At 39.4% G+C, this 27,538-nt stretch overlaps 2 protein-coding genes across 13 annotated transcripts in view; both read right to left on the minus strand.

Moving 5' to 3' along the window:
- The window catches only part of AGBL3 (AGBL carboxypeptidase 3), an 85,838-nt gene extending 83,295 nt beyond the window's left edge, over nt 1–2,543 (minus strand). Inside the window, 2 exon segments of the mRNA XM_027101846.1 lie at nt 1,072–1,176; nt 2,185–2,543. Coding sequence (XP_026957647.1) covers nt 1,072–1,131 — 60 coding nt within the window. The 5' untranslated portion in view covers nt 1,132–1,176; nt 2,185–2,543.
- A 5,583-nt stretch (nt 2,544–8,126) lies between these two features.
- CALD1 (caldesmon 1) overlaps nt 8,127–27,538 on the minus strand; it is a 181,046-nt gene continuing 161,634 nt past the window's right edge. For 6 of the 12 annotated variants that reach the window (XM_027101850.1, XM_027101851.1, XM_027101859.1 and 3 more), the window contains 7 exons: nt 25,790–25,930; nt 21,164–21,207; nt 20,984–21,065; nt 19,042–19,179; nt 18,480–18,575; nt 12,840–12,920; nt 8,127–10,428 (listed from right to left, as the gene is read on the minus strand). In XM_027101850.1, coding sequence (XP_026957651.1) covers nt 10,420–10,428; nt 12,840–12,920; nt 18,480–18,575; nt 19,042–19,179; nt 20,984–21,065; nt 21,164–21,207; nt 25,790–25,930 — 591 coding nt within the window. In that variant the 3' untranslated portion in view covers nt 8,127–10,419. The remainder of the gene's footprint in view (nt 10,429–12,839; nt 12,921–18,479; nt 18,576–19,041; nt 19,180–20,983; nt 21,066–21,163; nt 21,208–25,789; nt 25,931–27,538) is intronic. The other 6 variants (XM_027101854.1, XM_027101858.1, XM_027101848.1 and 3 more) reach the window with 3 other exon arrangements.

Genomic DNA, 27,538 nt, shown 5'->3' on the forward strand with positions numbered 1-27,538 from the left:
AGATTCTTGGTAAACCTGGCAGAACAGGTTAAATTACGACTAAAATTAACCAAAAAAAGAAGAAAAAAGAAACACAGAAAGCCATTGTCGGGACTTCCCTAGTGACCCAGTGGTGAAGAATCCGCCTGCCAATGCAGGGGACACGGGTTTGAGCCCTGGTCCGGGAAGATCCCACATGCCGCGGAGCAAATAAGCCTGTGCGCCACAACTACTGAGCCTGCACTCCAGAGCCCGCGAGCCACAACTACTCAGCCCGAGTGCCACAACTACTGAAGCCCTCGCACCTAGAGCCTGTGCCCCCCCGGCAAAGAGAAGCCACCGCAATGAGAAGCCCGCGCACCGCAACGAAGAGTAGCCCGCGCTCGCCGCAACTAGAGAAAGCCCGCGTGCGCGCAGCAAGGAATGCAGCCAAAAATAAATAAATAAATAAATTTATGCGGGGAGGGGAGAAAGCCATTGACTTAAAGGGTTATACATCATTTGGGGAGTTTATTTTGGGACCTTAACTTACATAGATAATTTATACTTTACTAAAATGTGAAGGAAATTTCTTAGAAATACGTGCTGGGACCAGACAAAATATTTGTAACTACTGCATTTTGTTTCTCCACTACCCCCTTCTTCCTCCATGTACTTTCCTTTGTTACAACAGTGCCACATGAAACCTATGATGGTGACACACAGTAGGTTTAGAAATAGGTTTCACTATTATGATACACATTATAATGTAACATAGAATTAGTACATATAAGAAAATAAGTGGACATGAATTATAAAAATAAAACCCTAATAATTACTTATTACACACATTTTAATAAAACTCAGAAGAATCTCAGCCAAAATATTTTCTCAAAAAACCCCCCAAATCAATATAGATTCTCTTTCTAGATAGGGCATACTGCACACATTAATAGCTTTGCTTTCAATCAATTTATTTCCCAACTTCAGTGAAAAGTGATTTAAATATCCAACGGATTTTTACAGCCAACTGAATTTATAATATTTTTACTGGGAATTTATATTTTATAACAAGTTTTATTTCTAAGTAGGATTAAGTTGAGAAAAACATACTGATTCATCTTCACTGATTGTTCTGTCTGAATAGTCTTCCTTTTCTGAATCTTCTGACATCTCCTCCAATATTTGGCTCGAAATTTCTTTTATTATGTAGGTAGGCTGTAAAACAATTTGTAAGGAACTTACTTGACAGTTTTCTTTTTAAGTACACATTAAATGTGTACCCCCAAATATATTCAATTTTATTTAATTAACAGTGACAACAGGCTTCTCTAAAAAGTAAATTAAGACACAGCTAATTAAACCTTTAATTTCAAAGATTTGAAGAAATTCTCCATTTTTATAAGATAGAGACAAGTCAGAATAAGACAAATCACGTAAATAATTCAGTTGAAAAAGGAATTTCCAGGGTACATAACCAAATCCTAGACTTATCATAGACAAGTCTAGACACAGCGATAGCGAGTTCAGAATGATTCTGAGGCACTGAAAAGCTCATGCATCAGAGAAAAATTAGTTACTTATTCAGGTAGTGAGTTGTAGCAATACAGTTAATTTTTTTTTCGGCTTAATTTTCATTTGACCAAAAGTTCAAATGACAGTAGGTTTTTTTCTCTATATTTTGGTTAATATTCTGTAGACTGTCTCTGTTCTAATATTCGATCACATTAGTCTTACTGGAATAGTTAACTTACTGCAATAGTTATCAGAAGTGGTAATTCTTAAGTGGTAATTAAGTGGTAATTAAGACCTCTTAAGTGGTAATTAAGACAATGAAACAACAGAAATTCCTTGTCAAGGGTCTACTATTTTTGAGAGACCAAAGGAATTTACTAATTTCGAATCTACTAGTTAATGCTCCTCTCTACGAAAAGTGGGTTTTCGAGCGTGGACCACAAACAATACAGCCCAAGCTCCATAGCGAATAACTTTACGAATGCCACAGAGAAGTCTGTCTTACGGGTGACACCTTCAGTAGTAAGAGACTGAAGTTTCCGTCTGGGGATCACAACTCCGAATTTGGAAAACTGGACTGGCATAAATCTTGATTCTGTTTCCTTACATGTGCGTATGAGGCGCACCAACGTGCTGAACTGCTGCGGAGTAAAACCTGAGCTTCAGGAGAGGCACACACACAGATGGATCCAATAAGCGCTCCGTGCGTACCTTCCACGTCAGAAGCGAGAGAGGCCACAGCAGGCGCGGCCTCGCCCAGCGGCGCCGCGGCAGTCTCGGGGCAGGAACGATGACTTCCTTTCTTGGCGGGAAGGACGATGAAGCCACAATTCCTGGTGGCGAAGTTTTCCTCCCACACTCGGCGACACGGCAGTGGAGGGAGGGGCGCCTTTTCTGGGCGCGCTCGTTTCGCGCAGGGACTTTCCCTCTCGGCACTTCACTGTTCCCGCCTCGGCCTCCTCACCCTCGCCTCGAGTCCCACGGTCAGGCCAGTAGTCCCTTCCGTGCGCCGGGAGCAGCCGTTCTGCCAGTCACACCTACAGCCCAGCGACTGGAAGGAACGCTGCCGCTGCCGTTTAGTAGCCGCAGCCACGCCCTTCATCACGTAGCGCAGCACTCGTTACCAGGGCAACGGGCTCAACCTCGCGAGATCTCAGACTGGTCAGCTACGCGGGATTTCGGCTGAAGGAAAGGGAAAGCCCGGAGGATGTGGCGGACTAGCAGCAGAGGAGTGGGCGTCAAAGGGCATCCCGAGGGGCGGGAAGGTAGAGAGCAGGGGGCTGGCGGGAAATTTTAGGGGTGGAGGCAGGGCAGCTATTTGTCCCTACGGTTCTGCACATCGGTTGTTTGCCATGTCTGTCCCTTCTTCGAGCAGACACTAGAGCAGACTGGTTAAGACTTTTGCTTTGTTGATCTTTAGTTGTATCCGCACCGAGTTGCGTTTTGCACGGTTGTGTGACTAATGATCTTTATTGGATTCGGAAAAAGAGACTTTTTAAATATTTGATGGAAGAGTCCTAGATTTTCTTGGGTGAGCTTGCAAGATTATTATTAGCTCAGAGATTCTTTAAGTATAATAATCGTTAGCTAACGTATCAAGAACATCTTCGGGGACACTATGCAAATCACTTTACATGTATTGTCTCATCTAATTAAATATGATCATTCCATAACAGATTTAGCCATTATTCCTGTACATCCCACCTTGATTTCCCCCTGGTCTGTAGCTTAGTGGATGATTTATTTAGAATACTTTTCCAAGTAGAGCTAAAAATAAAAGTCTTTAAATGTTTGGTGCCTGCACGAGGCATTATGTGTCATGAGATTTGTAATACTGTAGAAATGGAGATAATGGAAAAGTAAAATAAAGGGCAAAGCAATAGCTTAAACATGAGGTTAATAGCCTCTGCTTAAATTTTGTTAGTTTCCAAAAAATAACATGTTCTTTGAGGTCAGTGATTTAGAAGATTGGACCTTCCAGAAAAAGAAATAGAGCAGGTATTAGATCACACTTTCTTGAAAATCAATTACCCTTTATAATTGTACCTTGTTTTATGTAACACATATGTTACTAAAGGTGACATGCATAGAGAATTTTTGTATACGGAATCTATTTTTCTGTTGGATTTTAGAGTCATGATTGCAAACCATAGTGTCAGACACACAAGGTGAAACTCCAAGAAATGATCTAAACAGGTTACACAAGAAATTAATGGCAGAGCTGGGACTTAAATCTCAAGATTTTTAGTCCAAATATCTACATGATCATATTTCAAGTAATCCTACAGAGAAAAATTAGTGCATAATAAAAATAGGAATTCAAAAAAACCTTTGAAAATTGTATTTATTCATTCTTTCATTAATTCAACAAATAATTATTCAATGCCTACTAATTGCCAGGGACTGTTCCCAGTGTAATAAAATGGACATCCCTTGTGGAGGTTATGTACTACTGAGAGAAGAAAGACCAATACTTGAAAAAAGCACTCAGGTGATGAAAATTGCTGTGGCGAGAAATAAGGGAAAAATAAAGAGCATAGGGAGTGCTCTAGTGGGTGGGCCTTGGTAGGGGTGGCTCTGTTGATGGAGTGTCCAGGAAAGTCTCTCTGACCAGGCTTTTGAGCAGAGACCTGAAGCAAGTAAAGGGATGAGCCACGTGGATGCCTACGGGAAGACCTTGGCAGGCAGGGGAAACAGCAAGTACAAAGGCTCTGAGAGAAAATCATGTTATGAATTATACTAGGCAGTACTGTTTAGTTGAAGCTTAGCTGGAGTCAGTACATTTTAAGAAAAGAGATTTCATTAGGACCTCTTTCTTCCCCAGATAAATTTAAAATAATTTTCTTAAGCACCTGTTCCTTTTTAACTTTTTTTTTAAAACTTACTCTCCTATTCTAGACAGTAGAATACAGTGGAAATAAATTCTTTGCCTTTAAGTGCAAGTGGAAGGAAGACCTGCAGTAAACTTCAACCAAGGACTTTGATGTCGGTCTGAGTTTTTGTTCTCCTTTTCTCTGATCTTATCAGAGAAGGTTATGGGACATACTCCTTATGGAGCCAGCTTCTGCTTCCTGGGAAGGCAGCTTTGCCTGTGCAGCAACCTTTCCTCCTCCAATTTTTTGATGCATTCATCACCTCTAAGCCTGCAGTATAAAAGGCAATATAGTAAGAGTAAGAAAAGAGAAAAAGAAAAACCAAAACAGTACTCCAAAAGGCACAATTATTGGTGTGGGAATCAGGAGGAAAAAGGTCATGTTAGCAACATGGCCAAATGTAAATTGTGTTAGGAATGTGATTTATTTTGTGTGATTATTTCATTTTGAATTTGTTGAGCAGAGGCTTACATGAGCATATGAGATGACTAGGGAAGTCAAAGTTATTTATGACATCACAGAAGTTAGTGGTTATGTGGCTGGATCCTGGGAGCCTTGGGGTCATCTAGTACCCGTCAGGCCTTCCTCAGACTATCAGGGTCTAGGATGTTCCAGTGTAGGGCCAAACCACCCCAACAGTTTCCAGATCTTAAGATCTGTCCCAGCCAGTCAACTAACCAAGACTTAGCTCAAAGGCCATCCCCTAAGTGAAGTCTTTCCTAATCCCTCTATCATTGGTAGAATACTTACACTGTTAGTTTATGTACTATGTCTAAATTTGGGGACTATAGTGAAGTATTATTCTTCTGAACACTTGGAAATGAGGCAGTAAGAATGCCCCCAGCCTGTTCAACAATGAACAGATAGGATAAATCACCTCAAAAGAGAAAGCTGACTCCCAGGCTCAGGGTGAAGTTTTCATGATAAAAAACATGAAATGGTACCCCCCGCCACTGCCACCAGTAAGTGCACCTGAACTGTGCAATGGTGAAATCCCCCTTCTCATTAAGGACGTGTTGGCCAGATCCCACAACTTTTCAGCCACTTTCTTTCATTTTGGTATTTAAGATTTCGTTCTGGTATTTGGTATTAAGTACACTTTAAACTTCAATTTCAAACTCGATTCAATGCCCTCCTCCTCTTTACCCTCTAGATCTGTCCCTAGCTCTGGTGACTGAGGAAGTGGGAGGGAATTGGTGTTTTGCTATTTACATTCATCCCCTATTTCTTCTGAGTGCTAGTTCCTTGTTGTGTTAGGAGGAGTAAGGGCTGGGGGGAAAAGGGCAGATATCTCCTTAACTGGGCCAGATTGCAGTCTGCATCGTTGGTCTCCAGGGCTGTTATTGGTCCTTGTCCGTGTGCTTCAAGAGGAGCATGGTGGCCCCAATCTGCCCCCTGACAAGGGGCTTTCTTCAAGGCATGCTCCTAGGAAATAGCAATCTCTTGTGAGGAATTATGGGGAACAGAGGTTAGAATCTTTGATTCTTTATTTACTACCTCATAATTAATTTGGTTTGGATAAGGATCCAAATTTCTGTTTCCATTTACTTTTCTTCCAGCATTTGCTTATGTTAGTACTTGGCAAACGTAGTTTGTAGAAAATAAATGTTTTACTGAAATAGTAATGTTGATTTTGGCAAACACTTTTCTCATTAGGAAGGCAAAGCTAATAGCCATTGCATTTATCCATGGACTCTAGTCTAAATGGACATGCATCTAAAACTAAAGATATACAAAGGTTGAAAGTGAAGGGGTGGAGAAAGTTATATATACAAGTACACACACACACAGATTGGAAGTAAAAGGGGAAAGTAAAGTTATACAAGTGCTAACCAAAAGAAAGCCATGGTAGCAATGTTAAGAACAGAAAAAATAAACTTTAAGGCAAAAATCTTTGCTACAAATAGAGGGTCACTTCATAATATTAAAAATATTCAATTCACTTGGAAGATAAAATGATTCTAGATTTGTGTATGCACCAAAAACATGACTTTAAATATAAAAGCAAATTTAACAGAATTACAAGGAGAAATAGACAAATCCATAATTATGGAGGGAGATTTTCACATTTCCAATTCAGTAACAGCTAGAACAAAGGAATAAAAAAAATCCAGTAATGATATAGAATGTTTGGACAACATGATTAATAAGCTTGAATACAAATAGACACAGCACCCAGATAAAGACCTTGTTAGGCCATCTCCTCACTCCCGTGGAAGAACACATATTTAGGGTCATGAGATTTTCATTTCTTAACCATCCTTCCATTTGGAGCACACATGCAAGCAAGAGTAGAAAAAACCCCTACAATACAGACCAGTTTCTACATCACACAGAAGACTGTAACATCTTTGAGCTCAAACCCTGAAGACGCACAAGATAAATGTTCATCCAGCCCTAATCCTATCAGTTTGGTATTAGTACTACAGATTGTATTATTTTCATTTCTTAATTTTGTGATTGACTTTGACGATAACATTGTCTAAACTTAGACCCCTTCTTGTTAGAATGTAGACGTCAAAAGTATTAATTATTGGGTTGGCCAAAAAGTTCGTTCGGATCTTTCCATAACATCTTACGGTATTTTTTAAGTTACCGTAATTTTGTTAACTCGTCAATTTTATGAACAAGACTTAGCGGACTGTTCAGGGCCTCCCGACTCACAATTTAAAACCTTTGTGAGAAAAGCCTCAGATTTCAAGTAGTGCTACATAAATATATAAAATTACTGGGACTTCCCTGGTGGTCTAGTGGTTAACACTGCACACTCCCAGTGCAGGGGGACCGGGTTTGATCCCTGGTCAGGGAACTAGATCCCGCATGCCTCAACTAAGAGCCCGCATGCCGTAAGTAAAAGAGCTTGCATGCTGCAACTAAAGATCCCACATGCCGCATCTAAAACCTAGCGCAGCCAAATAAATAAATAAATATTAAAAAAAATACTATGAAAAAAATCTTTGGATTTAAAGGTAATCGCCAGTGCCTTGCAAATAGTAAGTATTCTACAAACAAACAGTATATATTAAATGGGTATTTCTACTGTAAAAGACAATGCCTTTGGGAAAACAGTACTGCCACCGTAGGTGCCAGAGGGGTGACATGTGACTACACTGGGAATGAGAAGGAGGATGAAGGAACATTTGATAATGTGTTTTTTTGAAGAAGGTTTTCAATCCCTCTTTTCAACCTTTTCTATATATGTTTGGTCAGTTGTCTCTACCAGAGCAATTTTTATTTTTTAATAAATTTATTTATTTATTTTTGGTTGCGTTGGGTCTTCGCTGCTGCGCGCGGGCTTTCTCTAGTTGAGGCAAGCGGGGGCTACTCTTCGTTGCGGCGCACGGGCTTCTCATTGCAGTGGCTTCTCTTGTTGTGGAGCACGGGCTCTAGGCACGCGGGCTTCAGTAGTTGTGGCGCATGGGCTCAGTAGTTGTGGCTCGCGGGGTCTAGAGCGCAGACTCAGTAGCTGTGGCACACAAGCTTAGTTGCCTCGCAGCATGTGGGATCTTCCTGGACCAGGGCTCGAACCCGTGTCCCCTGCATTGGCAGGCAGATTCTTAACCACTGCGCCACCAGGGAAGTCCCTACCAGAGCAATTTTTAATATTTTGTTGGAAAATTGCCTGTAATAAGTATTTAAAAATATGAAATGGCTTTCCTCTTTAAAGAATGAAACCAAGACTCAATCTGAAATATGCATTTTGCTATACCATCATCTTTATTACATCAGATAGAACTCTTGTAATCAATATAGTACATAAAAATAAGTGAGGCAAAGACATTTGGAGGAATTCCATTTATTGTGGATGCATTTTCACAATATATATTTATTGCAGCGATCAATTATCAGTGAAAAATATCGTGTTTATAAAATTTTTAGGAATGGCAGATTCACAGAACATGCTAGTCACCTTGCAGTTTTACTTCTTAAAAAGATAACAGAGAGAATTGTAATCAAACAAGTAAACAAGGAATTTTTCAAGAAATTAAATCCAAACTGAACAAAATTCTACCCTAAAACTTATTCCATCCAAATATTGGAATAAAAGTCAGGATCGATCGATATATTCTCTTCTTAAATTTAGACTTTCTAGAAAAAAACATATAATAGTGATCAGGAGAGGCTCTTATTCAAAAGTACAACAAAGAAATGTTATCTTGCCATAGGACTTAATTCAAACTTTGATCCATTTCACTCGAATGCTGGGAGGCAATGCCAACACAGGCACTGCATGTGAATTCTAGTTCATCTTATCATAGACTCATGTCTACTCTGTCATGGATGGGTGACTTATGCAATATTGCTGGCTTTACTTTCTTTGGCCCAGATGTGCTAAAAGCTAGAGGATTCAACAACTCTACTGATTTATGAGGAAAATGGACTTTGGAAGGCACTGGTCACTCCTCATGCCAGCCCTACCCTGGCTAGCTCTCCCAGGGGAACACTGTGGATTAGAAAAGAGTCATTTGGGAGGCTCCCTCATTGTGGTAGGAATTGAGACCAAGACAATTTTGGTAAGTCATGAGGTATACGTTTATAGAACTACACTATATGTATATCTCTATGCTAGAACATATTGCCAAGACACTGGAGTACTCTTTTATCATCTATTGTGAAGAATAGATGAACGCTTATTAGCTAAAATAAGATCTGATACCTGGATTGGGTGTGTACAAATGACGAGTTGATAGACTCTTAGGGAAAAAGGTAAAACTAATAAAAATTACATATATTTTTTGAAAGTTCAACACATTATCAACTTATGGCAAGTGCCAATGACTAATAAAGGTAGAAAAGTAAACTAAAAAGATGTTTCGGTAAGTTAAAGATGGAAGTACTGTCATGACTCCTAAATATTGGCTTTTGCTTACTTTTCTGCTTCCAGAGATTACCCAAAGTTGGTCGTAGTACACCTATTCATGGAATTCCAATCTGTACAACTTTGTCACTAAAATTCTCGTGTTTAAATTTTAGAGAAGGAAGAGACCTCAGACATCATCTAAGCCAACCGATTGTGAACTTGATTCTTAAGAATGAAGTTTGGAGCAAGCTTTGAGATTTAGTACAATTCACACTGGACTTCAAGACTGCTTTTAATTATAAACTAAATACTATGCTTTATAGAAAATGTCAATTCATTTTGACATTTCTAATCTCTTTCTTATAGGTTATTGGGCATTGGAAACATATCGATACCTATTCTGCCATGTTTCTATTGGCAAATATTAATATAATATTGTGATTTTTAATTTTTAAAAAGCAGTGATATTGGCTAGTTACAGGGACATACTGCTAAATATAATAGCCTAGCACATAAAAAAGCTTTCTACCATTAGTGTGTTTGTATATGTGTATGCACATACATACATGATCATGTCATCTAAAATGTGGTTCACTATCACTACCAAAGAAATCCACAAAGCAACCAACCTAAAGAAATCAGTACCACTGTCAGCTAACATCAAAATCCAATTTAGATATTCATCAGCATGAAAAAAGTAATACCTTAACAGTACATCTTTTTTTTTTTTAAAGACAATCATTATTGTAGTATCTAAAATCTGAAGTGGGTGACTTTCACAAAGTGTTATAATTGCCTACTAAGATAATTTCTTCCATGCTTTATTCTAAAGTGCAGAAACAACATGATTTCTGTATTTAAAAAACAAAAAAACAAAAAAAAACACTATGGTTCATTTTTCTGGATACTGCACACATTCCTCAGGCAATTTTCAACTTGAATCTCCTTTTGTTGACTTCCGATGTGGTTACTATCACTGTTCAGACACAGAGTTATGATGATCAGTAGAAAAGTCTCTATTTCACAGCATGGGTTTCTTTAGAAACAGGCTCCTGTGCAAAGGCAATACTTTTACCATGAACATCTCTAGACCGTGATTATTAAATATAGTGATAATATACATGGGTTTACTGGGATAATGAAAAACAAAACAAAAGGAAATGAACCCAATTTAGTAAATCAACATAAATATAACACAGAGCAAATGAGCCCTCTTCAACTGAGCTGGTCCGGCATCTTGAGCGGCTACTTTGGGTTCTTTCTTGAACTGTCTCAAACCTGCTAAGAGAAGAGAGCTTTAAGTCGTCAGGCCATGGTCCTTCAGCCAGACATTTTGTGTCAGAATTAAAAAAAAAAAAAGATAATATGGCAGGAATAAATGTCTATGAAAGGGAGGATTATTTTTGGCATTCTATTCAAATATGCTCCTCTTCTTTCAGTCTATCCTTTCTTCTGTTGGTTTTTTTGCTTTCCTCTTTCTTTCTTCTTTATATTCCCCTTTTCATATCTTGATCTTGAGCCTTGCTCATAGCATTCAGGGTCAAGGAGGTTTTTTTTAAACACTACTTACTACAAGGGCCAGGACTCTATACTGTGTGTTCCAGGACAGGCACACATGACTGAATGGCTGTCTCAGCCGCATCAAGGCATGATAGTAAACTGGACTATGCTTATCTTTAGTGTTCTCCTATTTTTTCATTTCCTACCTCCTATTCTTATGCCCCTACCCTTGAAACTTATCTGACCAATGGTCTTATTGTACACCATTTCTTTCCCTCAGCTAGCTGCTAAAAATTCTTGCTGAGGTAGTCACAAATGTTAAAGTGTTATGAATCTGCAATTTCAAATGCGTTGTATAGTTTCATTTCAAAGGGATTACTGCGTGATACTAATGAATTTGACATTTTGGACCAAAGGAGCTACCTACTTTGCTACCTCACAAACTCAGCTCTGGGCCTGCTGGTTATGTTATTATTATTACTGTAGAAAGAGCTTTGTGGTATAGACCAAGGAGGAGGGGGCAGTATGTATGTGTATGAAGTCTCACCCTGTCACCGTCCCACCTTGTACCACACACATTATTGCATAATTCCAGGGAGTACCATTCATGTTGTATGTGAGTGGTGTTCTCTGAGACCTACCATTCCAGATCATATCTTTACTCTACTTCCTAGAACCCTGGTTCAGAGGAATGTTGTCCAGAGGGGATCTATTAAACCTGTGATGATGGTCTATGGACAGCCGACACCCCCTACTCAGAAAGGAGACTATATAAACATTTAGACTGTCATTTCTGAAAGGTCATTTCGAGAAGGGTCATAATGGCTTAGGCCAACAAAAGTTCATTCTTTGTTTAAAAAAAAAAAAACTACAAAATGATTCCCCTCCATTCCACCAGAAGAAAATTGTACAAGGAACTTTAGAACTTTACATTTTCTGCTGAATATGCAATCCTAAAAAAAAAGCAGCATGTATAAGGGTTAAGAATGCAGGCTCAGAAGAGACTGCCTGAGTTTAATCCAGGCTTTGCTCCTTATTTGCTGTGTGACTTTGAGAGAGGTACTTAATCTCTCTGTGCCTCATTCTCCTTAACTCTAAATGGGGGTAATAATAATGGTGATTGGAGAGTCAAATGAGATAATGTAGGTTGAGAAGGCATATAGTGGATGCTCATTACATTTTAGTGGTTTGTAACGGTGAAAATTATTACTGGTACTTTGAATATATTTAGCAGTTATTTAGAAAACTTAACTAATAGAGAAGATGTAACACACTCAGGAAGCTGCACCAGACTTATCAGCACATCGTAGAAAGTAGGAAAGAGGAAGCAATTCTCTCCCTTTGGTGAGTTGTAGAGATTCTTCAGTTGCCTTTGAGATGTTCTTCAGTCCTGAGTTTGCTTAAAAAGTGCTTCTGGGTATAGAGTTCTACATCAGCCCATAAGCAGTCTATTCTAATCTTACTTATTGTCGTTCTCTGATTTTTCTCTTTTCAATTTTCCCTCTACCAAGGGAGAAGAGTGGAATTATTACTTGAATGGGGAATTAGGAGTTGAATTAGCTCCTTGTACAACAAGGGGTCCTATTTTTAGTTTGTGCATCATTTAGATATTGACCACAGGCCACTTTGTGAAGGATGAGCAGAAGGCCAAAGAAAGACAAATCCAAGCATTCTTAGTCATTAGTTTTCATAGGGTAGCAAATTTTGCTAACTTTTGAATATTATTTCAATTTTTTTGCCGTATCAGCCTTGAGTCCTAGGCTGCTGGCAATGTAACCCCTTAGAATGGTTCCAGAAAGCCGATTTGAAACTACTCAAGGAGACAGACATTCTTTCCTAGGTGATCTGCAAATTCTGATTTCCAAGCCTGGACCTTGTAAGGAAATGTAGACCATGGTTATACCACACAGGCTTCTGTTTTCAACACCCCTACCACTATGGTGTTTCTAGAATGTCTTACTGGGAGCCATCCCACGGATCTAGACTATTTACCTTGTATGACTGACAAACCTACCATGCTGAAGGCTCCGTGACATTGCCTTTCACGGTACCATACACAAGTCTTTAGAAACTGATGGTTACCCAGACAAGACTCTCTGGATCAGCATTATTTCTTTTTTGACCCTGGGACAGCATACTGCAGGATACAGCAGGAAGAGAACCTGTGGAAAACAAATCTTCCAGTAGATTACCTTAGTGGGGGAAGTGACCTTGTCCACAGATTGCTTTTCCCAGAGGTTCCGCTTGCCAGATACGTCTCCTGGCCTCAAATCCTAATGAAGAGAAAGCAGAAAAAAATGATGGGTGGCTCTTCATATTTTCTGGCCAGGTCTAAATAAATCACCACATCTGTCGTTTGTTTATTTGTGTAATGCACTTTATCCTAGTCATCTGAAATGGGCTGAATCAAAAGGATCGTTAGCCGTTGTTTGTTTGTTTGTTTGTTTTAACATCTTTATTGGGGTATAATTGCTTTACAATGGTGTGTTAGTTTCTGCTTTATAACAAAGTGACTCAGTTATACATATACATATGTTCCCATATCTCTTCCCTCTTGCGTCTCCCTCCCTCCCACCCTCCCTATCCCACCCCTCCAGGGGGTCACAAAGCACCGAGCCGATATCCCTATGCCATGCGGCTGCTTCCCACTAGCTATTTTATATGGACCCTGACCTATGCTGTGACAGGAGAATGGGCTGAAACTATCTAGCGTTTAGGTCCTGTCATTCACCAAGGACTTAACTGTTTATTGACCAGTAAAATTGGAATATAAGCATATTTAAAATGAGATAGCCAATTTTTAACTTTCTATGTCCTTAGAAGTGAATCGAGCATAGGTTAGTTTTAAATAATTTTGAGGGGGTTGGATATTAACTTGCCCATTAACTTTGCCAATTAACTTTTCTTTGGTGCCTTGCCCATGGCCCCCAGCCCTTATGACTTTAATGTGTACCAGCTGGACTTCCAATGGCCAACACTGCATCTCTTTGCATGAGGACTTCCTCTGGCTGCAGATGCCCACCTTGCTCCCAGGAGGCAGGCTGGACATCCAGAGAGTTAACACCCCCAGGAGCAGTCTTCAGCCACTCACCCATGAGATTTGGAGCAAGACTATTTCTCAGACTCGCTCACGCCTCAGGTAGGATAACTCGGAAGCATGTGTTTTGTGGTGGCTTTCAGGCTTTCCCAGCAGGATTATGTTTAACAGCCCACGTAGTGACTTGCTTAATAAACATTCTTTATTGGCTGACTTCTTTTCCTGCCTCACTTCCTGTAGTGTTTTCTTCATGTCTCAAGTAAACTACTTGCACACGAACCACTATTTTAGGGTTTGCTTCTAGGCAGCCCAATCTAAGACATTTTTCTAATTGCACTTTCCTCAGATTAGAATCATTTTGTGTTTCCTGAGGAGCAAGGGGTAATTCAGAAGTGTATCAGGAGCACCTAGCCCTGTGAAATTAAACATTTACTACAAAGTGTACCCACAAGAGAAAGTGACAGTTGATGACATATATGAGAACATGTAAAGATCTTGGGAAGAAAACACTAAAATATGATCGATGACAGCTATATATCTTTGAATCTTTATTTACTACCTCATAATTAATTTGGTTTGGATAAGGATCCAAATTTCTGTTTCCATTTACTCTTCTTCCAGCGTTTGCTTATATGAATACTTGGCAAAGGTAGTCTGTAGAAAATAAATGTGTTTTACTGAAATAGTAATGTTGATTTTGGCAAACCCTTTTCTCATTAGGAAGGCAAAGCTAATAGCAACTACGTTTATACATGGACACCAGTCTAAATGGACATGTATTTTTCTTAGTAGATACTATTGAGATTGCAACACTAGAAATGCACTGGTTAAAAACATTACCGTGTGAAGCAGTTCAGATTTGCCTTAATCTTACTGAATTTCTGGATTTTCACTGTGACATGGATTCCTGATATTCTATTAGAGAGTTACACCTATTTAACTTGGAACCAGTAAGCAACAAATCAGGTTGTTTTTGAAGAATTCCACTACGTACGCCAATGGAAGTCGAAGCTGCCAAATTGTCTGGAAGACTGTTTTAAAAATTTGGAAACTATAATTAGGAACATGCTAATGGAAGCTCTGGAAAGTGGCTATTACTACTTTATTTATTTGATTCATATAAGAAAAATATTTTTCTTTCACATGAATACCCTTCTACTAAAGAAAATGAATTGTATTTTCCTTGAATCCTGCCTATGAATCATTTGAGATCACTTAAAGAGTTAAAGAGTCCATTTTAAGAAAATATGAACATCTGAGCAGTAAATTGGCATTTTAACTCAAATGGGAAATATAAATGAAATTACCTGACCAGCCTACATTTTAGAGAAAGACCCACTCCAGAAGAAGAGGGAGAAATGAAGGCAGGGAAGCAGGTTTCCAGTCAACCAGAGATCAAAGAATGAAGAAGAAAATTCAGCTGAGAAAGACAATGTTGGGGTTTTTTTTAAACAAAAAGAAAGACAAATTAGCATTTTAATTGCTGTATATAACATGTAGTTTAGACACAAAGAACAGACTAACCAGATACAACAGACACACTTAGAACTGAATTCCAGTTACAAAGTTACACTGAGGTCCTATAAATTCTACCCACAAATAGCAATAGACGTCTCAGTAAAGAATCAGGTGTAGATCAATGTTTAAATAAGTTACTAGTTTTCAGAGACCCAAATAATATTGATTTGACAAGCTTTTGAGCACTTTTAATTATATGAAAATTAATGCATAACTAGTAGCAGAGGATGCTTTTTCTCTTCAGTGAACTTTAGAACCGGACACTAATCCCATGGATTACTCTTTTCCTGGTTCTTGAGGTTTCACTGGGTGAGCACTCTTTTGGTAAAAGAATTTCTCTCTGATTTTTCCTTAATGGCCACATGCCATATGTCTGCAAACGCAAACCCAGGCTTCCCTTTCACCCATACACGCCAAGGAATATAAACAAGGGGTTGAGAATAAATCACCTCTGGTCGCAAATTAGAAGGGAGCCTTTGGGAGCCTCCTATTTGCTGCTGTCTTTAGGTAATCCTCTGACATCCTGGGTTCAGGGTCAGTCTGACCAGAATCCCAAGGGTGTCAAACTCACAGGCCTGACATGAAGGGCCAGGCTGGAAACACATGCCTGAAGAGGCTGGTGTAAGAAAATTTTAAAAAAGAAGGAATCAAGTTAAAGAATGCATGCCTCCACACCTTAAAAACATGTTCAAATTATAATTTAAAAGAAGGAATATAGGGCTTCCCTGGTGGCGCAGTGGTTGGGAGTCTGCCTGCCGATGCAGGGGACGCGGGTTCGTGCCCCGGTCCGGGAGGACTCCGCATGCCGCGGAGCGGCTGGGCCCGTGGGCCATGGCCTCTGGGCCTGCGCATCCGGAGCCTGTGCTCCGCGGCGGGAGGGGGCCGCGGCGGGAGGGGCCGCGGCGGTGAGGGGCCCTAGTACTGCAAAAAAAAAAAAAAAAAAAAAAAAAAGAAAGAAAGAATATAAAGCAAAATGGCCCTGACTACACAGATCTTAGCTGCAGGCCGCCAGTGTCACACACCCCCGGGAAAGACCTAGACAAAATTCTTTGCTTGACCTGTCTTTCTAAGCTGCCTTCCGGGACTTAACCTTTTGCCTGACAAGTTTTATGTATCTGCAGGATCCGTCCAGCCCTTTCCAGCAGTTTGGACATTTTCATTTCTTTTCTGCTGGATCTGTAGTGTCTGTGAGTTACCCTCCTGCCTTACTAAATTCCAAGTTATATCTTTCCCCAAAGAGACTGCCATACTGCTATTCATGACGTGGCACATTGCTGGGCCTACTACTCTTGGGATGTGCACAAAGCTCAAAGTTATATATTAAGTACGATCTACTCAAACTGCCCTTTTATTTGCAACATCAATTACACCTTGCTTTGTTTCCACCTGGCCTTTATTCAGGAAGCCATACTAACGTACCAAATCCAATGGGACCTGGGGAAGAAGAGATCATTATGATGTATACTACTTGCCACATTCTTCCTGCCTTTTCTCCTCTATCCTCTAGTAGACAGTCTAGCAAATTACTTACTAAATACTAGATAAAGCAGGCAATGATTTTGTAATTTCCCTGTAATGCCTTTTTGTCCTGCCATTTTTAGGAGGCCGTCAATAACTCCAGAAAATGGGGCTTTCTGTGGAAACCTTGACTCATTTATACCTGTTGTAATAATAACTGTATTGAATCTTTTTAACCCTCCCATTAGGGTGACATAGATGATAGGCTTATCGGTTAAAGTGTTGATAGAAGAGTATGGGTCAAGTCCTGAACCAAATACATGAGTATAATCTGGGATAGAAATGAAACAGGTTGCAAATACATGTGTAAAAGTGACCATCTCCTTTAGCAATGTACCATACTCATCAAAGAAGAAAAACATATACCCTTTTCTCTTTATCTTTGTTGTAATGAGAAACCTTCAGTGTGTCCACGAACTTGCTGAACTTGTATTATATGCAGTGTTTTGGGGGAGAGGGTCTTTACATTTCATTAGGTTTTCAAAGGTGTCCATAATTCAAAAAGGTTAATAATCACTGATCTGGAACCACAAAACTTTATATAAACTGCCATTTAAAAAATAATTTCCACTCTTTATGTCACCTGGGGTGTTGGGGAAACTCGAGGCACTAAAGATCACATACCTTGTGGGTACGACCCCTCACCTCGACTGTCTCCTTTTATAGGGCCCCTTTCCCATATCTACTGGGAGAGGAAAAAGATTTTCTTTTCAATATATTAAGACTGTCCAATTGTAAATTGGGTTTACATTAGTTTTATACCTCTTGTGAGGCCCATATGCAGAGAAGCTCAAGCTGAATATTAATTGACTACAAGGAACTGTACCCAAGAAAAGTATGGACATATTTCCATTCTTTTCTTTTTAAATTGGAAAAGTGATAAAACTTTAGTGAATTTGGAGATTAAATATAGAGCAAAGGGATGCAACTAAATGCTCAACAGTGCAGAGGCCTAGGATTTGGAAAGCTCTTCTTCTACCTCTGGAATGGGGGGGTTGTGACAGTTGAGCCTTTGCTGCCTTGGGCACCAACAAAGGTATAAAAGCCAACTTAACAGAGAAAGTTCACCAGTATACAGTAGGAAGCTTAATAAGGTTTTTGATTATAACGATAAATGCAAGGCAATGACCAAATACATTCAATGAAAAGGTTAAAAGTATATTTTTATAGTAAGATAGCCACACTTAATAAGAAAATTTTACATTTCCAAAAATAACATTCATAACCAGCTTTTATAGTTTCTACTTTTACGGTTTTTTTTTTTTTTAAATGGCTTTCCTTTGGAGGTGTTGACAAGAAAATTACAGCAATTATTTCAACAACTACCCAGTAACTGTATTTTTGTGTTAAGTTACAGAAATTAGGCAAATTAGAAAACATGGGTTCAAATAGCCAACATACACATTCTTTTGGGAATAAGTCTAGGGGTGCTCTTGACAGAGAAATGGCCAAGATAATTTGACATTTTCATTTTCAAATTCCTATCTGTAATTTATAGAATAGAAGCTAAACATGCAGACCAGTTAAGAGTGTAAATCTGAACTGCCTCAATGCTCTGGGTGGAGAGGTGATGGTCCCATTTTACCTTCTGGGTAATTACAGTGCTCGGGACTGTTCTCCCTCAATCTGAAGCCCTCCTTGTTTGTTATTCAGCAGTCACGGCCTTGTTTTTCCCAGGCAAATAGACCAACAGCCTGTTTTCTTCTGTTGCTGGAAGCTGAGCTATGAGACAAATTCAGAAGAACCTGGAGCTACTTACAGAAGGTTTGGGAGCAGGTGACTTGTTTCCATCTGGGGTTTTGGTAAGCCATTCATTGATGCGGCTGGAGACCCCCACCTTTAAGCCAGCTGTTTCCTACAAAAGGCCAAGCATCTAATATTAAAGAAAAAAAAACCTACCTGGAAAGAAAATTTCAAAGCAACCTCAAAATAATATCCAGTATTATTTCACATAACACTGATCAATTATTGATCATTATATTGAATATTTTGACAAAAATAAACCTTAAACCTGATATTTAAAGAGTATGTTATCTGGTGTTCTTCCCCCTGCACTTCTCCTACCCCCAACCCCAAGGTCAGCGATTAACTCTGGGTACTGCATTTAGAGGCCTGTGGCCAGAACACAGTGCATAGTCTATTAGCCTCAGGCACACATTCTTCCTGAGCTTGCTTTTTGGTCATTGCAAAAGTAAGTAAGAATTATACCTTTTTCACTGCTTTTGTAATTAACTATGTGATTCCTAAAAAAAAAAAAAAAGAAAAAAAGAAAAAAGAAAAACCCAACCTCCAAAATTAAAAGACGGCAATCCTCTGCTCACCTTATTTGGCGTGCCTGATGCAGTGGGTGATGAGAACACATTGCCTTTCTCCCACATGCTCTTGATGTTGCGGACACCTTCGGCAGGAACAGGGAGGTCCGAGGCTGCTGGCTTCGTAGGTTTTGCAGTTTTTGTTCCCTGAAGTATGTGAATTATTTTTAGGATTGGTGCTGGTAAGTTTGCGCTCGTAAAACTATAGTAAGCTTGTCTTCTTCAACACTATCACTTAACAAATTCACTGTGTAAATGCCTTCACCAAAAATGAGAGTCATAATTTCTGTTGTGAAAGTACATTCTGATGACATCTCTACCTCCAAATAAACCATTACATCTACTTCAGAGGATCTTTCGAAAGTGAAATATGCTTTTCATTGGGACTCCATTTCTTGTTAAGGTGATATGCTACTTCATTGCTACAACAGACACTTCTTGAGTGCCTGCTGTGTGCAGGGCACTGTGCTAGGCTCTGGGGATGTGGTGGTACGCAAGACAGTCCACTCTGTAAGCTGCAGTGGACTGACATTAATAGGAGAGACAGTAATTAGTTATACACTATTATTTCACATTGCAGTAAGTGCTATGAAACATGAGTGTGGTGCCGTAAGCACGCCAAGAGAGCACACGATAGGACAGTGGTACTTAGTTTAGGGGGGCAAAGAAGGCTACTCTGAGGATGTGACATTCAGACCCAGATCTGACGGAAGACTTGAAAGAGGCTGGTGAACGAAGGAGAAAACACCGCTCCACGCAGAGCTAACAGTACATGCCAAGGACCAGAGACGGGGGTGTGCTAAAAGACTGAAAGACTGAGAGACCACTGCATGGAGACTGGAAGGAGGAATGAACGGGTGTAAAAAGAAAGGTGTGCATTCAAGATACTTTTCCAGCAGTAGTGATGGGCGCACCCCAAATCATGCAGTTTCTCTCCTGGCCCTGCTTTGGGGCCTGTGGCATGTGTCATCAAGGCGGGCAGCCAGGGTGAGTGGCACCATTGCTGGACTATGTGAAGCCTGGAGCCACAGTTTTGGCTTCATTAACCCTGTTAGAGCTGTGATCAATTTAACCACAGAAAATAACTATCTGCAATTTGTCTTATAATTTAGCGGCCATTTAATCTTCTGAAAATCTCCTCTTGAATGTTAAGACTTGATTATTCACTTGATAAATCATCCAGACCTCTCTCTTTCTTATTCCCTCTTATCATCTGTTATGAACTATTTTATAGGTATCTCCACTCTGCAGTACAAAGGAGAGGAGAAATCAAATCAAACTGATCCAATTACTTCACAGCAGGCGACTAAAACCACTGACTAAAGTCTACACAAAGGAGAAAAAAACCAGAATCACATCTTGATCAATGGCACCCTACCCTCTTAGTGTTTTGGTACTTGGTAATATAGTACATTATTTCTGAATAGAGTAACACCCCTAGGTCAACTGGGCGGAAAAAATGTTGGATTAGACAGAAGCATAAAACTATGATCCTTTCAATTTGAAATTCATTAAATGCCAGCTGGCTATCATCTTTATATTAATTTATACTACCAATTTATTTGATAATAAAAGTTCTTATAGATAAAAGAGGACTAATCATGGTTGTAAGGGGCCTGTTTAAAACTATATATGGGAACACCTTTTATAAGGAATTAAGAATATTGAAGATATACTTGTGAACACATAAATAATATATTTAAATAACAATAAACTCATTCATTAAAAAAAGTAACACCTTCACTAAAGAATACAGGTGGAAAGTAGTAAACAATAATTTATTTAAAACTCTTCTATAATGTGTCTTTATTATTGTTTTCTCTCTAACTAGTTATAAAACATCATTAACATTCTAACACCACTGGACTTGATTATTGTCCTAAGTGTTTCTATGATTATTTATATAATCAGAGTTGATTTGTTTGACCATAACTCTGAGGACATCTCTCACCTCAATTGCACTGGTGTATTGCTCCAGTCTGCTGTCAATCTTGGAGACTACTGCTGCTTGATGAGTTGATTTAACACCACTGCTAAGTAAATAAACACACACATACATATATAAAAATGAGAGAATTTTTCCATACATATAATGGCGGATGATTCTCAATTCAACAATCAACCATATTACCTTTTCTGCACAGATTTATTCAAAAATTCTGCTCGCTCTTCTATCTAGGAATTGGAAAAAAATAAAACCAGTTAATATTTTCAGTTTATAAACAGTGTTTCTCAGCCCATACTACTATCTTCCCTGAATGTGGGGAATAAAAGTACCAAAGGGTGTCAAAGAGTATGAGGGTGCTGTGCATAGCACCTCTGCTACAGAGGAAAACTACATACAAGGTATTTGATAATGAGGTTTGGGAGACGAAGGTAGGACTGGAAGAAAATAGACAAATATGAAGTTCTGGAGACAAAGTGGAATTAAAATGCCTCTGAAATAATATAAATCAAGGGCAAAAATAATTACATTTCAAGACTAAAACAATTTTTTTTGCTTTCTGATGTACTTTAATTTTTTTCCATTATTTTTTATTGAGGTATAAACGACATATTACATTACACTAGTTTTAGGTATACAACGTAACAAATTGATATTTATATATATAAGAAATATAACCAGGAACTGTGAACTATTCACTTACTGCTTAGCCTGATTTTCTTATTTGATAGCTGTCAAACCGATTGCTGAACTTAATTTGCCCTGAATATGGGAGATGGGGGTGGGGATGAGTGAAACTGGGGCACAGCTCATCAGGAATGCTGGGGCCTCTCATGAAGGCCCTATTAGTCCAAGTGGGAAATAAGGAAATAAGCCCAGAGAAACCGCTATGGATATACACCGATGGGCAGTTTAGTCATTTTTAATAAATTCTTTTTTTAAAAGCCAGAAATTTTGCTACAACTAAAGCTGCTAAATCAAACATTATATTTTACTGAAACTGCATCACTCAAATCCAGATGTTCTTTATAAGTCAGCAAATATCTGTTGACTCCTCATGATATCCAACTCCAGGCTAGAAATATCCTCTGCCACGCGTCACCTATCATCAGCAAATAGTAACAGCTTCTTTGCATATGACTGCATGTGCAAAGCACACAGGTCCATTTTCTGCCCTGTTCAGGGCAGCCAAGGAGTCTACTAGGCTACAGTTACCCTAGGCTGGTGTGGTTGACCGTCCCCTACAATCTTTAAGATGTCATGGCTTTTTCTGGACTGTTGGCCTGGGACTCATGGATTATTAATAAATACCCTTAAGCTTTTTGGAAAACATGTTTCACTCCTAATATCAGTCGAATAATACTTTTAAAGATGTTAGTTAAGCACTTCATCCTTTCCAATGATTTCTTACAAAGATAAAATCAAACTCATTAAACATAAAACTTTATGCAAAAGAATGCTATAGGTATCCCTGAGTTTATGAGATGTAAAGGGTCTTAAATCTTATTTTTCTGATTTTAACATAAACTTAGAAGTGCATTTCTGCAGAAAAAGTTCCCAGTTGAATGAGGTAAAACACATTAGAACCACGCAATGCACTGGCACCTTTAATATTATTCACCCATCTATCCATCCTGATTTAACCCTGCCAACCTGTCAGTCAACCAACCAACCAACCAATAAATTATATGTGAGTACTATTATATAAAGTTGAACACCCAACGATGTATGAGACAGGGTTCCAATTATTTAAGGAGTCAGTAGGGGAGACTAGTAGAACACATAAATGAAAAATTTTAAATTCGGTGGTAGGTACCATATTAAAGATAAGAAAATGGGGGAGTTCGAGAAGGCTTTTCAGATGTTCTGGTATTTGAGCTGAGATTTGTAGTTTATAGTTTACACAGCTTTATAAATGAGTTCATGAAAGTGAGGGTGGAGTGCATGAGTTAGAGGGGAGAGGACATTTCTAACAGAACAAACACATATACAAAGATTTGGGGAACCAAGAGGCATGTAGAGTGGTGGGACTGAATAATGGAGAACAATTCAGCGTGGGGAAAGGTCGGTGGAGAGGGGAGGCAGAGATGAGACTTGTTCTTTGTAGCACCTCTAGCATCATTCTGACTCGGGGATCATCTTCTTAACCTTGGCCATCACATTTATTCACACTACAGAGGCTCTCAGACCCTACCTTCTCCATTTGTATCTACAATATTCAATATAGCTTGACTTCATTATCACATTTTATCAGGATTTACCATCCATTGCTGATGTACTCTTGTTGGAAAATTCCTGCCCTTAGTGACTCTGGGTAATGTAACAATTTGTACTAAATTTGTAAATTAAATCTCCTGTGTAAGGAGTTTAAAGGGGGAAATTGGTTCTTCTGAAGACCAAGAGGTGGCAGTGTTGTCCCCGTAAAACTCAAGGGAAAACCCCACACATTTCAGCAAACTGGCGCTCTCCTTACTCCACACTCCTTCCACCATCAGTATATGAAAACAATAATAATAAAAACAAAATTCTAAATTTAATTTACTTAAAACTTATTCTTTGCATGTCTTATGTAAGAAAAATCATTCACTGCTAGCATAATTTAACTATGAGAAACCAGGTTCTGAGCTTCTCAGACAAGGAATATGTCATGAGAAATGAACAAAATACACCAGTTGATAATATCTTGAGGTCAAATATCAAATGTTTCTCCTCCCACTGGCACTTGACAATGTTAGCTTGTGACCGTTTATAAAAGTTGCAGGGCCAAGAGTATCAATAGTTGCAGGAATTCAATTGTAGGACATGAAATTAAGTTCTAAAACAAGAACCACAGCAGGTTCTTCAAGGCACATACTATGGAGAAAAGCACTAGACTGCCTGTTCTTGAAAGCATGTCTCTGTTACACAGAAATTAAAAATGTGTTTTTTCTTTTCTACATATCAACTTTGATTGCTCACACGTGCCTCTCTACCAGAGTGAGTAGACAAAAGGCTTTCTGGGAACCCAGGAGTCTGGTTGATGGAAACACTAGAGAAGTTAAGTTGGAAACTAGGTAGAGAGATGTTTGGAGGAGGATGGGTTGCATCCATCCTCCTACTACTGACTACTACTTTCCTCATGTTCCCAAGACAGTTCAGGGAAAGCTTAGCTTGAGTGGCATCTGAAGGAAGGTTGAAAGAGAGAGAACATGGTTTTCTTTAATTATTGATGAGCCAGGAATAAAAGGACACAGACTGAGGAGGGACCTGGTACCTGCACAGAGATGGTCTGCACTGAGCAGGGTCTGCCTTTCAGCTCTTTCTCCTACAGTAGGCGTATGCAAACTATGGTCCACTTGCCCATGTCCTCCACCCACCCAAAAGCTAAGAACATTTTCCATTGTTAAATGGTTGGAAAAAAGTCGAAAGACTATTTTGTGACATAGGAAGATTTTACGAAATTCAAATTTCAGATCCATACATGAGGCTCACCTACTCAACAAAGCCTCTCTCTCCTGCTTGTGCCCCACTTAGAGACCTCACTGAGCTGGTAGTCTGCACTTCATTACCTTTGCAATTCTTGAATTCTCCTGAGGCAGTCAATTATATTAGTGCCCTAGGGGCAGTGACCTCGCTTTGTGCTTCTCGCCTTCACAGCACATAGCGCACATTAGATTTGTTATAAATATCAAACATTAGATAAGAAAATGCCCCTGTGATGTAGTTTGGATTCCCCCTGAAGCCGCTCTTAAGACGAGGGTTCAAGTATAAGGAGGTTATTTGGGAGGAGTTAGAACTATGGTGGACTGGGACCCAGACCATTCTAAAGACTAAGTGAAGTTATCTAGGGATAAAACATACTGTTTTTCATGTGAAACAGGTAATAATTGTAAAACGTAAGTAACTGGCTTTTGATCATTTTAGTGTGGACATTAGACCTCACACACAATGACAGATACACACATGCACACATTAACCAGCTGGAGCCTGGCTATGATTCTATACTGGCTTTACCTGTTGTCAGTGCTTTGTAACCCAGCTAGGTTGATGGAAAATGAGGATAAAATAAAAACTGCTCCAAGTTCCAATCTGAAGATTCATTCATTCATGCATTCATTCAATAAATACTCGTTGAGTATTTTCACTGTGTCAGGTACTCAAAACACGCCAACTGTATAATCAAAAACGTGTATTTGAGTGTGCGTTCTTGTTCCTCCATGGCAACCATGCCATCATCTCCCTGAGTCGGCTCCTTCCTGCTCATTCTCTTTTCTTTCAGCAGCACTTCCAAGTCACTAGGAATTGTGCTCTATGAAGGCAGTAGTCGGACCAAACTCATCCTGGCAAAGGAGCCTATCCGAGTCACATTTCATCTCCTCCCATGATAACAGCTTTAAAATTTGACATGTACCATTTCCAGTTGTGCTGCTCTTAATAATGACAAGGGAAAAAAATGAACATTAGCATGAAAAGCAGCTTAAACCTTTAAAATATATTTGCCCATTTTATAAAGTTTAAATGTTTCCACTTTTATTTGCTCAAAGTAATAAGGCATGTGGAGGGCGTGGGTCAGTGAGATCCAGAGATAATCACCAAAGGTCTTTTTAATGTATACCAAAGATCTAATAAACAACGGACAAAAATTTCTCCACTTTATTTCCCTCCTTTCCATATCTTGAAAACAAAAAGAAGCTGTGCAATTGCTGAAAGAAGGAGCAAAAAGATAAATGAAGCAAAATTTTGAATAATCAATAACTAAACCAGGGGCTAAAATCACATTTCTATTATATTTTAATAGACATATTATAAGAAGGTTTTCTGGGGAAAAAGTACCTTGAGAGATGAACCTTTAGGAGTGAAACACTTGAAGGGCTTCTTGTCGTCTGATAAGCCATCTTCTGGCATCTTTTGGCGTTTCTCAGCAGCTTCTGCCCTTCGCCTTTCAATTTCTTCCTTTAGCCTCCTCTTCTCTTCCTAAGAGAGAAAGAACAAATAACAAGGACGTCAATATCAGCTTCAAGCCAAAAGGAAAGAGTGCTGTAGGGGAAAGCATAGTCCCAGAGGAAAAAGACCCAGGTTCTAGAAAGGATGCTATCCCTTCCTCAAGGGTGGCACCAGAGGTTAAGCCTGAGCTTGTGAGTCTAACTGTCGACAAGCACTCTGGGCTGCCCCTTCTCAACTGTGTGACCTTGGCCATGTTACTTACCTGCTCTGTGCCTAGGTTTCCTCATCTGTAAAATGGGGATAATAATAATATCCACTGACTAGGGCTTTAACAAGGACAAAATGAGAAAGCCCATGTAAAATGCTTAGACTAGTGCTCAGAATGACCATCATCATTGTCATCATTGTCCTGTCAAGTCATCTAGGACTGACCTTCCACTTTGTGCATGTAAAGTAAGTATCCCTTCCGCCTGCTTCCTAGGAGAGTTGCGAAGACAAATGAGATGATTTATGTGCAAAGTTATATAAATGTATGTTACTATATTTACTAAATTGTACAAGAGACGATTTCATGGTTGTCCACACCTCAGCTGAGTAGATTATTTTAGATGGTTTGACAAACCTGAAATGGTATAGATATTGCACCCTAGTGGTGAAATCACAGATGTTTACAATCTGTCTCATTAACCCCTCTGTGCCTTCACTCCTGGCCTAAAATACTCTCCCCTGCCTTCTCATCAAGCTGCATAAACTCTATGAACAATTTTTTGAGAGATTTATGTAGTCTTTGTAGTTTTCAAACTGGATGTTCTCAAGCAGGGACCGGATGTTCATCTCTCAGAGGATGTTGCAGAAAGATCCTGTGTGTTGTGGACTGAATATTTGTGTCCCCGCAAAATCCATATGTTGAAATCCTAGCCCCCCAAAGTGATGGTATTAGGAGGTGGGGCTTTGGGGAGGTGATTAGATCATGAGAGTGAACCTTTATGAATGGATAGTGCCCTTGCGAAAGAGGCCCCAGGGAGCTCTCTTATCCCTTCTGCTCTGTGAGGACACAGTGAGAAGACTGCCGTCTGGGAACTGGGAAGCGAGGTCTCACTAGACAGAGAATGTGCTGGACTTTGATCTTGGACTTCCTAGCCTCACAACTATGAGAAATAAATTTCTATTGCTTATCAGCCACCCAGTCTACGGCTGTTACAGCAGCCAGAACTAAGACACTGTGCTTGGTGGGAGGTTAGACCGAATCATCTCCTAGGTCCAATCCACTTCTCAGAGTTCACATTTCTCTTCTGCTTTCATTGATATTCTGCTCCTCTAGGTAACAATAATAACAATAATGATAACTATGACTTCCTGAGTGCCTATTATGTACAAGGCACCGTGAATACAGTGATTTAATCATCGCCACAATCCTGAAAGTAGATATTTCACAGTTAAGGAAAAGAGGTCTCAGAGTAGTCCAGTGACTCTCCCAAGGTCCCAGCTTGCCAGTGGCAGAGTGTCTAATTCTAAAGCTCTATCATCCCAATTACTTCCTAACCAAAGATCATTGGCTCATTTAGAGCTGGAGTTGAAAGAGACCTTGAAATAATTTATCCAAACTTTCCACAGTTCAGGGAATGTTTGTACAGGATC

Source organism: Aethalodelphis obliquidens, unplaced genomic scaffold, assembly GCF_003676395.1.
Source record: "Aethalodelphis obliquidens isolate GAN/ISIS:26980383/991018 unplaced genomic scaffold, ASM367639v1 scaffold5, whole genome shotgun sequence".
Lineage (NCBI taxonomy): Eukaryota > Metazoa > Chordata > Mammalia > Artiodactyla > Delphinidae > Aethalodelphis > Aethalodelphis obliquidens.